Raw genomic sequence first — 18,178 nt, forward strand, 5'->3', positions numbered from 1 at the left:
TACTATCATGGTATACAACTTGAAAGATGTGGTATGATAACCAACAAGACAGCAAAAGAGACCACATGACATAGAAGTAATGGTTCTCCTCTGGTATCACATTAAGCACAGTGGCGGATCCAAACGGGGGTGAGGGTCCGGGGGTTGGAACCCTTTTTTTTGGCGATCAATGGGGACATACGGTTGGAACCCCATCCCCTTTTCTCCTGGGTCAGGACCCCACCCTTTTCTCTTGGTTTAGTACCCCACCCTCTTTAAAATGGCTAGATAAACCTCTGGACATATACATCGTTATATTTTGTACACTCTTCATATATCTAGGGCAATGTACACTTCATGCAGGGTATAACAAAAGTGCAAATTATAAAGTTTACAGTGCCATGTATTTAAACAATTACAAATGTCAAACAAATTAAATTTGAATGTATATTTTGACAGGTGTTCACCTCTAATTGTATGCTGTATATTGGCAGGACATTTATGTTCCTCTGTGTTAAATTCACAATTAACATGCGACTTTTTGTGATATGTCACACAGCCGGTATTTCTAGTTAAGACAAGTATCAATTATCCAACAATTCGCCTAATGCATTGTGTCTAGTAATAACACTCGGTTCCCTTTTTAATTTTGTTTTTTTTTCTATCATGCAAAACTGTTACAGTCCTTTACAAAAAGGAGTAACATGCGCATTGTACAAATAGTATTTGCTCACAATTTTGCTCACAATATAAAGGTATGGTAAACTTTAAAAGTGTCGACACACATTCAGTAGTCAAGACTACTTACCATGTGTCCGTTCATGTTGTTTTCCTTAGGGATAAAAGCTGTTGAAATATGCTTACTTACTATTTTCAAAAGTGTTGTTATATAATACCAATAGTGTATATATCAATGCTTAAAACAAAAAGTCTGTAATCAGTATACAGAAGAAAAAACCACCTTAGAACTGTGCAATAGCCAGATACATATCGCATAACTCCAAAGAACTATTGACCCCAGAAGGGACAAACAACATTATGACAGAACTGTTCCATGTCCCAAGACAGTACAAATAACACAACGGAACTATTATAAAGCCAAATACATGAAAAACAACACAACGATTCCAAATCTGGAGACAGTACACACAATACTATAGATCTTTTTAATAGCCAGAGACAGTACAAACCTTAACATATATACAAAGACAGTACAAACCTTAACATATATACAAAGACAGTACAAACCTTAACATATATACAAAGACAGTACAAACCTTAACATATATACAAAGACAGTACAAACCTTAACATATATACAAAGACAGTGTAAAAGGAAAATAAATAGCAAGAGACAGTAAAGATAACACCATATAAGTATTCCTAGGCCCAGGACTTACACACAACACCATATAACTGTTTCAAAACCAAATACAGTGACACATATACTTTAGGACAATTTGATATGCAGAAACAGTACAAAAACACCATACAAACTTCTTTTCCAAAGCCCGAAATCGTGAAAAAATAGCATAGAACTATTCAACAGACAGCGATAGTTTTATCAACACCACAGAATTAATCAAAGCCCAATACAGGAAACACAACACCATAGGACTATTTCAAAGCCTTATACAGGAAACATGACACCATAGAACTATTCTAAAGCCCACTACAGGAAACACAACACCAAAGAACTATTCCAAAGACCAATACAGGAAACACAACACAATAGAACTATTCCAAAGCCTAATACAGGAAACACAACACCATAGAACTATTCTAAAGCCCAATACAGGAAACACAACACAAAATAACGGTCTAATGCCTAAACAGAAAACACAACACCATAGAACTTTTTCAAAGCCCAATACAGGAAACACAACACCAAAGGACTATTCCAAAGCCTAATACAGGAAACACAACACCAAAGGACTATTCCAAAGCCTAATACAAGAAACAAAACACCATAGAACTATTCCAAAGCATAAACAGGAAACAAAACACAATAAAACTATTCTAAAGTCTAAACAGGAAACACAACACCATAGAACTATTTCAAATGCTTCAACAGGAAACACAACACCATAGGACTATTACAAAGCCCAATGCAAGAAACACAACACCGTAGAACTATTCCAAAGCCTAATACAGGAAACACAACACCAAAGAACTATTCCAAGCCTAATACAGGAAACACAACACAAAAGAACTGTTCCAAAGCCCAATACAGGAAACACAACACCATAGGACTATTCCAAAGCCCACTACAGGAAACACAACACCATAGAACTATTCCAAAGCCCAATACAGGAAACACAACACCATAGGACTATCACAAAGCCCAAGGCAAGAAACACAACACCATAGCACTATTCCAAAGCCCAATACAGGAAAACCAAACACCAAAGAACTATTCCAAGCCTAATACAGGAAACACAACACCATAGAACTATTCCAAAGACCAATACAGGAAACACAACACCATAGAACTATTCCAAAGCCCACTACAGGAAACACAACACCATAGAACTATTCCAAATCATAATAAAGGAAACACAACACCATAGAACTATTCAAAAGACCAATACAGGAAACACAACACCATAGAACTATTCCAAAGACCAATACAGAAAACACAACACCATAGAACTTTTTCAAAGCCTAATACAAGAAACACAACACCATAGGACTATTCCAAAGCCTAATACAGGAAACACAACACCATAGGACTATTCCAAAGACCAATTTAGGAAACACAACACCAAATAACTATTCTAAAACCCAATACAGGAAACACAACACCATAGAACTATTCTAAAATCCAATACAGGAAACACAACACCAAATAACTAGTCTAATGCCTAAACAGGAAACACAACACCATAGAACTATTTCAGAGCCATATACAGGAAAAACAACGCCATAGGACTTTTCCAAAGCCTAATACAGGAAACACAGCCCCATAGAACTATTCTAAAGCCAAATACAGGAAACACAACACCATAGAACTATTCTAAAGCCCAATACAGGAAACACAACACCAAATAACTAGTCTAATGCCTAAACAGGAAACACAACCCCATAGAACTATTCCAAAGCCTAATACAGGAAACACAACACCATAGAACTATTCCAAAGCCCACTACAGGAAAAACTACGCCATAGGACTATTCCAAAGACCCATACAGGAAAAACAACACCATAGAACTATTCTAAAACCCACTACAGGAAACACAACACCATAGGACTATTCCAAAGACCAATACAGGAAACACAACAACATATAACTATTCTAAAACCCAATACATGAAACACAACACCAAATAACTAGTCTAATGCCTAAACAGGAAACACAACACCATAGAACTTTTTCAAAGCCCAATACAGGAAACACAACCCCATAGAACTATTTTAAAACCCAATACAGGAAACACAACACCATAGAACTATTCTAAAACCCAATACAGGAAACACAACACCAAATAACTAGTCTAATGCCTAAACAGGAAACACAACACCATAGGACGATTCCAAAGCCTAATACAGGAAACACAACACCAAAAAAACTATTCCAAAGACCAATACAGGAAACACAACACCATAGAACTATTCCAAAGCCCACTACAGTAAAAACAACGCCATAGGACTATTCCAAAAACCAAACAGGAAACACAACACCATAGTACTATTCTAAAACCCAATACAGGAAACACAACACCATAGGACTATTCCAAAGCCCAATACAGGAAACACAACACCATAGAACTATTCTAAAACCCAATACAGGAAAAACAACGCCATAGAACTATTCCAAAGCCTAATACAGGAAACACAACCCCATAGAACTATTCTAAAACCCAATACAGGAAACACAACACCAAATAACTAGTATAATGCCTAGACAGGAAACACAACATGCACCATAGAACTTTTTCAAAGCCCAATACAGGAAACACAACCCCATAGAACTATTCTTAAACCCAATACAGGAAACACAACACCATAGAACTATTCTAAAACCCAATACAGGAAACACAACACCAAATAACTAGTCTAATGCCTAAACAGGAAACACAACACAATAGAACTTTTCCAAAGCCTAATACAGGAAACACAACGCTATAGGATTATTCCAAAGACCAATACAGGAAACACGACACCATAGAACTATTCCAAAGACCACTACAGGAAAAACAACGCCATAGGACTATTCCAAAGCCCAATACAGGAAACACAACAACAAATAACTAGTATAATGCCTAAACAGGAAACACAACACCACAGGACTATTCTAAAACCCAATACAGGTAACACAGCCCCATAGAACTATTCTAAAACCCAATACAGGAAACACAACCCCATAGAACTATTCCAAAGCCTAATACAGGAAACAAAACACCATATAACTATTCCAAAGCCCAATACAGGAAACACAACACCATAGGACTATTACAAAGACCAATACAGGAAACACAACACCATAGTACTATTCCAAAGACCAATAGCGGAAACACAACACCATAGGACTATTCAAAAGACCAATACAGGAAACACAATACCATAGGACTATTCCAAAATCCAATACAGGAAACACAACACCATAGGACTATTCCAAAGCCCAATACAGGAAACACAACACCATAGGACTATTCCAAAATCCAATACAGGAAACACAACACCATAGGACTATTCCAAAGCCCAATACAGGAAACACAATACCATAGAACTATTTCAAATCCAGAGACAGTACAAACAATACAATGTAACTAGACGATAGCCAGAGACAGTTAAAACAATACCAAAGAACTATATTTCATAAGTTAAAAGTGGTAACTATAGGGTTCATGGTCATGGTTACAAGTAATCATTTCTAAGAATCAGAAAAAATACTAGTAATTTAACAAGAAGACAAAAGTAGTTACAAAATTTCCTATTTCCATAATAAATTAAAAAGGGGGGAGTCCATACAAACTGACAAAACAAGACTATTGACTATATTAATCGACGTCCCGCGACAGTAAGGTTTTGGCAAAAATAAAAAAAATACATATACAATGTACAGCAATTTATTTACAATATAACTTTACACATACTTTTTGGTGGGATTTAAACAATCCTAACAGTCTTGAAAAATTTATCCCAATATCACTTAAAGGATTTGCTTATCTATAAGTAGTATTTTCTGATATAATTTTATTAAATAATTTTATTCCGGTGAATGCCGCAATCCGTTTAATGTATACATCTGCGTATTACAGTGGTAATAAAAATGTAATGAATTTTTGCAGCAGCCAACGAAAGGGGCGTGTCTTTGATGAGAATACACGTGGATGTATAACACTTTCATTATTATCAATCAGAATTATTGGTAGAAATAAAAATCGTTATGTACTTCAACAATGTTAATTGACAAATTATCACGATACAAATAGATTTTATTTTCATTTCATAATAATGACAGATATTTAATCCGCTAGCATAATGTTATGCGTCGTATTTATTTAAAACTCTAGAAGCGAGTGTATTTTGTTAAACTTTCCTTAGTTTAAAAGTACTAAAAATCATTTTAAATACTTGAAAATGGATTTGTGCATAAAAAGAAGATCCTATGATATCGACACCTTAATTGGTTCAGAAACAGAGAAAAAAGAAGGTGAGTAATTTATTATTTTATTCAGAAACAGAGAAAAAAGAAGGTGAGTAATTTATTATTTTATTCAGAAACAGAGAAAAAAGAAGGTGAGTAATTTATTATTCTAAATATTTTCAGAACTAAATTCGGTGTAGTGTCAGAGTAGATACTCGAACATCACAGAGGCTTATTTATTTATACGATTTTCTTTTGAATTTGACAGTGTGTTTCAAAAACAGAAGAATATACGTATGATTTTGTCTCGATCTATTGCCTTAATTAACCGAAATATATAAACTCAGATTCAATGTTTTATTACAGTCACACCACTGGTAATACATGTAAAACAATCATACTATGTAGATTGTAAAAACAATAATTTCATAAGCTAAAATCAAGTGTAATTCTACAAAGAATTATAAGAGACTATAGAAGTTCTAAACTATATATTGTCATGTATATAAAACATATATATTACAGTATTTTTTTCGCTGTAATTTCCGACACGAAGCAGTCAATGAATTTTGTCTCGTCCTTCCATCTCTTGTCCTCACAAAAATATTATGATCCCATCACGCATTTCAAAAAGCCATTCGTAATTTAAATTTTGAGTTAAGCTGCGGCAAGTGGATATTAAATGACAATATATACTTAAGCATAAAATTTAATAAGCCATTTTAAAAGACTTGTTTATTATCATTCATTTTATTTTAAAATGTAGTAGATTTTAACATTTATGATAACTCACAAATGTTTAATAATATTATAGCACATTAAAAATTATATACACAAATTTCGTAGTATTTGGCTAGTTTCCCCCAATTTAATAATATAATACCGCATTAAAAATGTTATACACAAATTTCGTAGTGTTTGGCTAGGATTTACCCTAATTTTTTTTCATTTTCTTTTTTCTGTACGACAATATTTAAAAATTAAGTTTAAGGCTTTACCCGAACTTTATTTTCTCAACGTTTAACGACCTTTGGTATTTAGGTTATGTTTTGGATTTGTATAATTCAGAATACCAATACATGTTTCAAAGAATGGAGGATTTTTTTTGTGTTTTTTGTGTGTTTTTTTTGGAAAAGGTATACGTAAGTGTTCGTTATTTCGTTTTTGCTGAAATAAAAAAAATGAGAATGGAAATGGGGAATGCGTTAAATAAACTGCATTTAGAAGTCGCATCTGCATACCGCAATCTCAACTTCCAGAGATGAAGTCCATAAAATATTTGTGAAATATAATTTAGTTCAATTAAATAGAACTTGAAGAAATAATACTTGAAAACCCGATATTTTCAGACCGTGAATAAGGAGTAAAATATTTGAAAATTATATTTCATAAATATTTAAATCACCAATGCATTTTCCCATTTTAATGAAATTGCAGTCATAAGTAGTGTGTGCACTTACTTGATTACTGCTCGTCTGCTAGCGTATCATCAGCTTTGGTGTCCGCTCTCCGACGATGATCGTGTAAATGAACATATTTTAGTTTATATTCTAAATTCTTGATCCATGAAATGTTTATCAAAACTTGGACAAAGAACTTTACAGGAACTTTTAAGTGTATATATTTTTTGCCTTTTGGGGTAACTCGGAATGATTCGTTATGCGACATTATTCTAGTATGATAGCTCATGTACATCTTTTATAAAAATTATGGTATTAAAAACACTATGTACGGGAAAAATTATATTACATTTTCTCTCGTTTTGTTTTCCAATTTTTGAAGAAGTCAAACGTCTTATATGGTGTGTGTATTAGATTAGTGCACTATTTATTCATTATACTAGAATCTTTAAAAAAATAATTACTAGTATAGCGCGCCATTTATCAAATTATTGTAGCGCATTGAAAAAAAATTGCCGATAAAGAACTCGAGCGACACCGTATATATATAAACGCATTTTTTACGGTAAATAGCACTTTATTTTCCCATTACTGAAATCTGCATATTCAAATACTACGCATCAGTGCGACATTTTCGGATCTGATATATAATGTATGATGGCAACGATGGAGTACATGTACCAAACAACGTAAAAGTTTTCATATATTCCGTCAGTAAATATGTTTGTTATGCCCCATTTATGGGCATTATGTTTTCTGGTCTTTGTGTCTGTTCGTCCATACAATCGTCCGTCCATTCTTTCGTTCGTTCCCGCTTCAGGTTAAAGTTTTTGGTCAAGTAGTTTTTTATGAAGCTGAAGTTCAATCAACTTAAAAGTTAGTACACATGTTCCCTATGCTATGAGTCTTTCTAATGTAAATGCCAAATTAGAGTGTAAACCCCAATTTTCAGGGTCTACTGAACATAGAAAATGATAGTGCCATTGTGGCATCCGTGTACTATGGATACATGCATTCTCGTTTCTTCTTCATTTTTATGTATTTTGTGGCTTTGAACCGAAGAAAACTAACGACCTTTGATAGGGAAACGGACTGATTGAAACCCTAGTCAATTAAGATTGGAGTCGAGTGTACCCGCACGAGCAAGTTTCGAACCAAAAACATCAGTGTTGACTGGCTAGTGATTAAGAACTACTTAGACCACTTGACCAACGAGTCCCCTCTCCCCGGTTTTTGGTGGGATCGTTGTATGTGTTCAACACCTCATTTGTATTCTTTTTCTCCCGTTTGTTTCCGCCTGTTCGTCCACCAATGAAACGTCCCTTGATTCAATCTTCAGTTCCACTTATTCATAGCTCCGTTGCTTTCAATGTTATTTTCTGTAATTTCAAACATTGATGGTTTATGTCTTATAAAGTTCAAATAATTTGACAGTTATTTCATTTCAAAGTATATAACTACCTTATCCTAAAAAGTCAACATACAGTGGCTTAATTGCATAAAAGAGCGTGCTGGTTCTCGGAAGTTTGATAGGTACTTCTAATCTGAACGACCGGGCAAATGTGCCTTCTAATTTAAATTTTGCATACTTCTTTCTTATTCTAAAAAAACGTCCGACAAGGATTCTACATGATCCCAAGTCCCCAAGCTTTCATTTGATACCAAAAACTACCCAAACATTCCACCTATTGGCAAAGATATGCGAAGGAAAAACTTTGTTTAAAATATGTACTACTTTCTTGTATGTTCTTTCCGGCCGGGCCTGCATTAATGGTTTTATACCTTTCTCTTGTGGAAACATTGTAAATGCACCTTTCATTATATTATTAATGTCAATAATGTTTTGATGTTCACGCTCCCATATATTTAGTTTAATCCTTCTAAAATAATGACTATATTCAGAGAGAAAAAAATGCGATGTAAATATGCCCTGCTCACCCAAACTCTTTATTTCCTTCAACGTTTGATTTTACCATTGTAACAGTTCTGACATTGTCCAGTCGAACACAGAATTGCTCAGACTGTTTTTTATGAGAAAGACTTTAATACCAATTAACAATAGTTTCTTTATAGAAAAACTATCATATTGAAAAATAAATTTCAAATTTGAATCAGATTTATTGAGAATCAATATCCAAATAATTGAAAAAATAAATTCATCACAAATTGTTATGTTTTATGTCAATTCATTGTATTTGCTGACACACAGTACTTTCTCAAAATCTATATATTTGACAAATTAATCTAATTGTTTAATTGGTATTATGACACATTACGAGAACTCGCACTTCAATACAAGGCTCAAAAAGTATAAATCTTAATTGTACTGCAAATATTTACAATTTTGTTAGTAAATAAAAACGCGATGAGAAATATGGTAAACTTGCTATGAACATCGATGAATTTATTGATTGAAAAATAATGTAATTATTAAAACATATTTTTGAGTGATTGTTGAAAATTTCAACCCATTAGTGTTTGAAATTAAAATAGAATATTAATTGTAATTTAGCAGGGATATATGCTATAATTTAATACCATTTTCTTTTAAGTGTGCATTTATAAATCATGAAGTGTTTCGTCCCTAAATTACACGATAGATTCGCACTCATAAAATGTTTCAAAACATTATATAATTTGTGTAATTTAGCAAGTAATGTTAATTATTTATAAAATTTTAATTAACCACTTTCACAGAGATTTTTTAAAACGAATTAAACTAATGTAATGAACTTAAAAAAGACACAAAATATATTTCATCTTAAATCTCAAAGGTATTTGAAAAAAATGAAATTAACTGAAATGAAAAAGGGAATAATAAAGTTGTTATAATATATAATACTTTATCTCTGCAATTACAACTACTGAAATTAATTGCATGTTTTTCTGTCATTGTAAAATTAATTAATTGAAAAAACAATTTTCCGCACTGTTAGATTCTAAGAGAATTAGGTATATCAATATCAATATAATAAATTGTAAGAGTTATGTCTCTTCGACGTAGATTTAATTACATCAGGTGGGTTAATCCACTTTTTGATGTTTATCGCCACTTTCAGCACGATTTGCATATTTGGTGCTCAAAGTGGCGATAAATCTCAACAGTGGATTAGCCCACTGAACGAGGAGGGAGGAAAGCAGCCGAGTGCCCGGAGAGAACTTCCGATTCCACATGCAATGAACAGAACACCAGAATTTGATTAATTCTTTTAATACCAATTTTATGAAATGCATTTCTAGTAATAAGCTCCATTTTCTGTAATAAGGGTAAACACAATTTTAAAGAAATATATAGCTTACCATTAAGACAAGAAAAATAATTAAAACAGTTAAATTGTTTCTTATCATTATTTGGTAGTCTTAAGGTTGTTTGATATGGTAGTCTTAAGGTTGTTTGATATGGTAGTCTTAAGGTTGTTTGATATGGTAGTCTTAAGGTTGTTTGATATGGTAGTCTTAAGGTTGTTTGATATGGTAGTACCAGAGACCTAATTTGATGCAACAGTATTATGTATGTCTTTGTAGGTCCCCAATTCAAACAGTTAAAAATGGTTCATTATCATTATCAGGTAGTTTTTGGATTGTTTTATATGATAGTACCATAGACGTATATGATCCAACGGTACAATTTAGGTCTTTGTAAATCACTATGAAATTATTTTTCAAATTTTAAACGTCTTCTTCAGCTAAAATGTGAAATTAAAGATTATAAAATTGAGAAAGGAAATGGTGAATATGTCAAAGCGACAACCACCCGACCATAGAGCAAACAACAACCGAAGGCAACCAATGGGTCTTCAATGTAGCCGGCGAGAATTTCCGCACCCGTAGGTGTCCTTCAGCTGGCCCCCTAAAATATGCATAATAGTACAGTGATAATGGACGTCATACTAAACTCCGAATTATACACAGGAAACTAAAATTTAAAATCATACAAGACTAACAAAGGCCAGAGGCTCCTGACTTGGGACAGGCGCAAAATTGCGGCGGGGTTAAACATGTTTATGAGATCTCAACCCTCCCCCTATACCTCTAGCCAATGTAGAAACGTAAAAGAATAACAATACGCACATTAAAATTCAGTTCAAGAGAAGTCCGAGTCCGATGTCAAAAGATGTAACAAAAGAAAATAAATAAAATGACAATAATACATAAATAACAACAGACTACTAGCAGTTAACTGACATGCCAGCTCCAGACCTTAATTAAACTGATTGAAAGATTATGTCTTCATCATATGAATATCAGGTACAATCCCTCCCGTTAGGGGTTTAGTATCATACTATCATAAAATATATGAGAAGAACATAACCCGTGTCATGCCAACAACTGTTTTTTTTTAGAAATAAATGTGTTTAGTTCCGATGCAAAGACCCTATCAGTTCATAAGTTCAGGTTTAATAAGTTGATCAAATAAATACGATTGAGATATAAAAGAAAGGCGATTCTTTGTTATAGGTCGAAAAGACATCAACTAAACGACACGGGTTTACTGTGAACACCGTTGCAAATAATATAAAACATGTGATGGTGTTTTACATATAGTGTGTTTTGCTACAAGCACACAAGATAGACAAAAAAGAAACCCAAGCCCCCAGAAAATATAAACAAAGACAAAAAATAACATAAAATTAAAGCAAAAATAAGACAATGCCCCATAATAATATTTTACATTTCTTGAATTATAGATATTAATCAACCGGGTGTTGACAGAGCCATGACATCGACACCAGATTCCAACCATTCAGAACACATTTCTTTACTATCAACAGAAAACATATGCCGCTATGGATCTCCTGACCAACCGAATCAGAATCAATCCAAAAGAACACCGAAAGAAGAACCCTCCCATGAAACAGTTTCTCTATTTCACAGAATTGACAATTTCCATGATAACAGTGCGTATTCTAGTGACATTTCACATGTTAACGAACCCTTTACTTTTGGTGAGGGCTGTGATAGAGACATAGGAGAGAGATTCAGTGACCGGTATGACGATAGGGATATGGATGAATATGGGAAAAGAAAACAGAGACGATATCGAACTACCTTCACAAGTTTCCAATTGGAAGAGCTTGAGAGAGCTTTCCAAAAAACTCACTATCCAGATGTGTTTATGAGGTTATTTCGTTAATTTTGATTTTAAAAATCTATACGGTAGATTTTTTTGAAAAACATGTATCAATTTTCAAAAATCACTTACAATTACACTACAAATCATAAAACTCTATAATCTTTAGAGTACAACAATTTCGTTTTATTTATACGAATGAATATTGGACAAACTAATAAAATTCAACCAAACGTTTCAATAAAAAAAATCTGAGTTTTTATTGTTTTCTTTTACAATACTAGTATATAAAAACGTACAAGCACGATAGGTTTGCTCTCCATTTGTAAAATCTGGAACAAAGATATACTGTTCCCAAGTTAAACGGACGAAGAACCAGTTAGTTTTTCCCAACTTACCATTTTTTTAAACTTATGTAACAATACCTGTTTATTTTCAGGGAAGAACTGGCGATGCGGATAGATTTGACTGAAGCTAGAGTTCAGGTAATTGAATTATTCATAAGATCCAGATAAACTGCAAGTGGATCGATTGATTGTTGTGGTTTTCTTTACGCCACATTAGTACAAAAAGGCTATATCGCGGCGAACTGCAAGTGGATGCTTCTCTTAATACAAGATATTTTTTTGCAATCTAAAATCAGGAAGATAGGCATTGATGTTCCGTTGGCACCATCTTACGGTGTTTATATTTCACAACTTGTTCGCTATGCCCGTGTCTGTTGTGACGTTTTTGATTTTAACGAACGCAACCTATGTATTACTGGTAAATTATTAAACCAGGGATATCGTTACCATAAATTACTTAAAACCTTTACTTAATTTTTCCATAGATATAAAGATTTGGTTTTGAAGTTTGGTTGTACCTGTAGAAAACTTATTTCAAACGGGATAGCACATCCTCATTTTTACGGAAATGTTGTTAACCGTGCCCGAAAATTCAGAAATGATCCATGTAAACTTGTTGCTCCTTTAAATAAACTTATTCTAAAAGGTTACCTATTCAACACTGTAATAAGATCATTGAATATTGTTTTTATTGGTATAAATATTGATTTTGTTATCAGTAGATTAAAAGCTAACTAAATATTACTAGTATGTTATATACATATATACATTTTCATGGATCTTCAATCTGTCGATACCTGTAACTTGGCATTGCACTAGGTCATGTTTTTCTCTGGCTGTTTATGACGTCTTTACACTAAATCCATTGTATGTTGGATGTGTACGGATTGAAAGTTTAGTCTTAGAGGCATGCTTTTTTTATTAGTTGTTAGTGGCTTTGAACTAGCTGTCAGATAACTGCGAGTACTCTCAGATCTGTTTATTGTGTCTTTTTGTGTCGGGATGTATAAGTACCCGGCCACGTTCACTTGTATTTTTTGTCTATCTAACGAGTTAAGCCTTTTCAACTGATTTTTGTAGTTAGTTCTTATGTTGTACTGTTATACCACTGTCCCAAGTTAGGGGGAGGGTTGGGATCCCGCTAACATGTTAAACCCCGCCACATTATTTATGTATGTGCCTGTCCCAATTCAGGAACCTGTCAGTGGTTGTCGTTTGTTTATGTGTTACATATTTGTTTTTCGTTCATTTTTTTACATAAATAAGGCCGTTAGTTTTCTCGTTTGAATTGTTTTACATTGTCTTATCGGGGCCTTTTATAGCTGACTATATGCGGTATGGGCTTTGCTCACTGTTGAAGGCCATACGGTGACCTATAGTTGTTAATGTTTGTGTCATTTTGGTCTTTTGTGGATAGTTGTCTCGTTGGCAATCATACCACATCTTCTTTTTTATATGTTGAATATGTAGACTGTATATATTTGATATAAATTCAAACTATATTATTATGTGCACATTTAACAAGAAGACATGTCGGGATATTTGTCAGATAAATTGTTTGTTTGTCGGAAATCATTCCAATTTACAAAATATTATTTACTTAAAAGTATTTGTCCAAATAATTTAAGTTATTGAATAACATATAACTTGATGATGTGTTTATTTAATTGCGGGTATCAAGTTGTGGCTACCACTTTTTTTAGTTTTTAAAATATATAAAGTTTGTTTGCAATTTATTAGTAAAATATGATTTGTAAGCTTTTTATTGACTTAAATGATTAAAAAACACTTGATTTGGTTTATTTAATATGATTTCCGCTAAAGTCTGAAGTCCTTTTTATTAGCTCACCTGGCCCGAAGGGCCAAGTGAGCTTTTCTCATCACTTGGCGTCCGGCGTCCGTCGTCGTCGTCGTCGTCCGTCGTCCGTCGTCGTCCGTCGTCGTCCGTCGTCGTTAACTTTTACAAAAATCTTCTCCTCTGAAACTACTGGGCCAAATTGAACCAAACTTGGCCACAATCATCATTGGGGTATCTAGTTTAAAAAATGTGTGGCGTGACCCGGTCAACCAACCAAGATGGCCGCCACGGCTAAAAATAGAACATAGGGGTAAACTGCAGTTTTTGGCTAATAACTCAAAAACCAAAGCATTTAGAGGAAATCTGACATGGGGTAAAAATGTTTATCAGGTCAAGATCTATCTGCCCTGAAATTTTCAGATGAATCGGTCAACCCGTTGTTGGGTTGCTGCCCCTGAATTGGTAATTTTGTGGAAATTATGCAGTTTTTGGTTGTTATCTTGAATATTATTATAGATAGAGATAAACTGTAAACAGCAATAATGTTTAGTAAAGTAGGATTTACAAATAAGTCAACATGACCGAAATGGTCAGTTGACCCGTTTAGGAGTTATTGCCCTTTATAGTCAATTTTTAACCATTTTTCGTAAATCTTAGTTATCTTTTACAAAAATCTTCTCCTCTGAAACTACTGGGCCAAATTGAACCAAACTTGGCCACAATCATCATTGGGGTATCTAGTTTAAAAAATGTGTGGCGTGACCCGGTCAACCAACCAAGATGGCCACCACGGCTAAAAATAGAACATAGGGGTAAACTGCAGTTTTTGGCTTATAACTCAAAAACCAAAGCATTTAGAGGAAATCTGACATGGGGTTAAAATGTTTATCAGGTCAAGATCTATCTGCCCTGAAATTTTCAGATGAATCGGTCAACCCGTTGTTGGGTTGCTGCCCCTGAATTGGTAATTTTGTGGAAATTTTGCAGTTTTTGGTTGTTATCTTGAATATTATTATAGATAGAGATAAACTGTAAACAGCAATAATGTTTAGTAAAGTAGGATTTACAAATAAGTCAACATGACCGAAATGGTCAGTTGACCCGTTTAGGAGTTATTGCCCTTTATAGTCAATTTTTAACCATTTTTCGTAAATCTTAGTTATCTTTTACAAAAATCTTCTCCTCTGAAACTACTGGGCCAAATTGAACCAAACTTGGCCACAATCATCATTGGGGTATATAGTTTAAAAAATGTGTGGCGTGACCCAGTCATCCAACCAAGATGGCCGCCACGGCAAAAAATAGAACATAGGGGTAAACTGCAGTTTTTGGCTTATAACTCAAAAACCAAAGCATTTAGAGGAAATCTGACATGGGGTAAAAATGTTTATCAGGTCAAGATCTATCTGCCCTGAAATTTTCAGATGAATCGGTCAACCCGTTGTTGGGTTGCTGCCCCTGAATTGGTAATTTTGTGGAAATTTTGCAGTTTTTGGTTATTATCTTGAATATTATTATAGATAGAGATAAACTGTAAACAGCAATAATGTTTAGTAAAGTAGGATTTACAAATAAGTCAACATGACCGAAATGGTCAGTTGACCTGTTTAGGAGTTATTGCCCTTTATAGTCAATTTTTAACCATTTTTCGTAAATCTTAGTTATCTTTTACAAAAATCTTCTCCTCTGAAACTACTGGGCCAAATTAATCCAGACTTGGCAATCATCATCTTTGGGGTATCTTGTTTTAAAAATGTGTCCGGTGACCCGACTATCAAATCAAGATGGCCGCCACAGCTAAAAATGGAACATAGGGGTAAAATGCAGTTTTTGGCTTATAACTCAAAAACCAAAGCATTTAGAGCAAATCCAACACGGGGTTAAATTATTAATCAGATCAAGATCTATCTGCCCTATAATTTTCAGATGAATCGGTCAACCCATTGTTGGGTTGCTGCCCCTGAATCGGTAATTTTAAGGAAATTTTGCTGTTTTTGGTTATTATCTTAAATTTTATTATAGATAGAGATAAACTGTAAACAGCAATTATGTTCAGCAAAGTAAGATTTACAAATAAGTCAACACGACGGAAATTGTCAATTGACCCCCTAAGGAGTTATTGTCCTTTATAGTCAATTTTTAACAATTTTCATAAAATTTGTAAATTTTTATTAACATTTTCCACTGAAACTACTGGGCCAAGTTCATTATAGATAGAGATAAATGTAAGCAGCAAGACTAGTAAAGTAAGATTTACAAACACATCACCATCACCAAAACACAATTTTGTCATGAATCCATCTGCTTCCTTTGTTTAATATTCACATAGACCAAGGTGAGCGACACAGGCTCTTTGGAGCCTCTAGTTGATTATTCTAATTAGAAATAGTTAACATCCTCGATTATCACTTAGACACCTTCCACTCGGGGAACCATCCAAGTCTTGTATTACTAATACCTACACAAAAGAGTTTAAAATTGAGGATGGGTTTTGCTTCTTAGGATCTCGAATAAATTAGAGCGTGTTCTTAAAGAAATATCATTTGAAAATTGAATCGAACGATACTTATTAAAGAAGTGATTTTGTAAATCAGTTAAACTTTAGAGCTATGTTTTGTGTATTGTATACATTACCATGCTTCATAATTTATAAAGTACTGTACAATAATCGGTTTGAAATAGTAAAGTAAAACATTTTTTTGCGTACGGGTCTTGTGTGCGATAGGTATACTATGCCAAGCAGTTTATATCTTAGGTGACATTTCAAATAAAAATATTGTTTTGACCACTAGATTGGGATGAAGAAGGATTTGTTTTCGTGTTTTATGGGGTTTATCACACTCTCGTTATTCATATTTGAAATAACAATATAACTAAGATTAAGAATACTATTTTATTTTGCTGTATAAATGTTATTATTTTTAGCTTAACATAAACACACATTTCAAAGAATTACATCAATGTTTATTTTCGTTGTTTCATTGTAGGTTTGGTTTCAAAATAGACGGGCTAAATGGAGAAAGAAGGAAAAAGTTGGCCCACATGGCCACCCATTTAACAATTTTGGAAGTTTTCCATCCACCTCATTGCAGTTTGCTTCTCGAGGACTGATGGTTCCTCCCCCTCCATCGCAATCGTACACAGAGATTCTTCTGAAAGCTTACGAAAATCATCTGCATCAAACAAGACATGATAGACTAGTTCCACATTTTAATGGTGTTTACAATCCTAGCGCAATATTGTCACCTACACTTTACAATGCGTCGGTTCCGCTTTTCTCAAAACCCCTGACAACAGTGCCACCTATGTCATTTCAAAACTTATTGGCGCAAATGACAACAAAGAGAACAAATTTGGAGCCTGTCTCCAATCCAAAACCAGACAAAAACGTTCCGGAGATAGACCAATGTACTTCAAGCATAGTTGAGCTCCGGAAACGTGCGAGAGTGCATGAAGACAGAATCTGCACTGACATTTAAAAACTTGTTTACATATAGTGCTGTTTTAAATGGGAAATCTACATAAGGACCAGGAGCCGACTATAATTCAAAACTTTTCTCCTGTAATTTTTTAACGATTTAATTATGTGCAAACATCAGAAAGTGCTGATATACGTTTTCCTGTTCATGTTGTAGAAAATAATTGTAGAATTTCAATGATTTAAAATAATCTTTTGATTGTCTTTGTTTTCGAATTTTGTTTTTGTCAGTGCAATCGTGTTATATGGAACTTTATGAATGCTTTATATATAACAGTAAGTAAGAGGTTGCATTTTAGTGTAGCTAAATACCAATCAAATCGAATCTGAAACCATAACACAAATTGCAATCATGAGACCTTTTATAAAATCCATGATGTGATGCAGCGTATATATCTTTTTTTGTAAGCACCCGTTGAAAATTATCTCGGTTGTCTGAAAAGCCTGCAGTGCTTACTGAAATTCTAAAACAATTAAATGATTAAAAATTCTCTAACATTTCCCGAAAAAAAATC

General features: G+C 33.7%; 1 protein-coding gene across 2 annotated transcripts; it reads left to right on the forward strand.

Moving 5' to 3' along the window:
• The first annotated feature begins 5,393 nt into the window (after positions 1-5,393).
• Positions 5,394-17,863, forward strand: LOC134712508 (homeobox protein aristaless-like). Of its 2 annotated transcripts, none has more exons than XM_063574127.1 (4): positions 5,394-5,635; positions 11,742-12,090; positions 12,480-12,525; positions 17,173-17,863. In XM_063574127.1, the coding sequence occupies exons 1-4, from the start codon at positions 5,563-5,565 to the stop codon at positions 17,662-17,664; spliced, it is 960 nt and encodes a 319-aa protein (XP_063430197.1). In that variant the 5' UTR covers positions 5,394-5,562; the 3' UTR covers positions 17,665-17,863. The 2 variants fall into 2 exon arrangements, with proteins under 2 accessions (XP_063430197.1, XP_063430196.1); XM_063574126.1 differs by having other exon boundaries at positions 5,395-5,635; positions 11,658-12,090.
• The last annotated feature ends 315 nt before the right edge of the window (positions 17,864-18,178 follow it).

The sequence above is a fragment of the Mytilus trossulus genome, chromosome 3 (genome assembly GCF_036588685.1).
Source record: "Mytilus trossulus isolate FHL-02 chromosome 3, PNRI_Mtr1.1.1.hap1, whole genome shotgun sequence".
Classification (NCBI taxonomy): Eukaryota; Metazoa; Mollusca; class Bivalvia; order Mytilida; family Mytilidae; genus Mytilus; species Mytilus trossulus.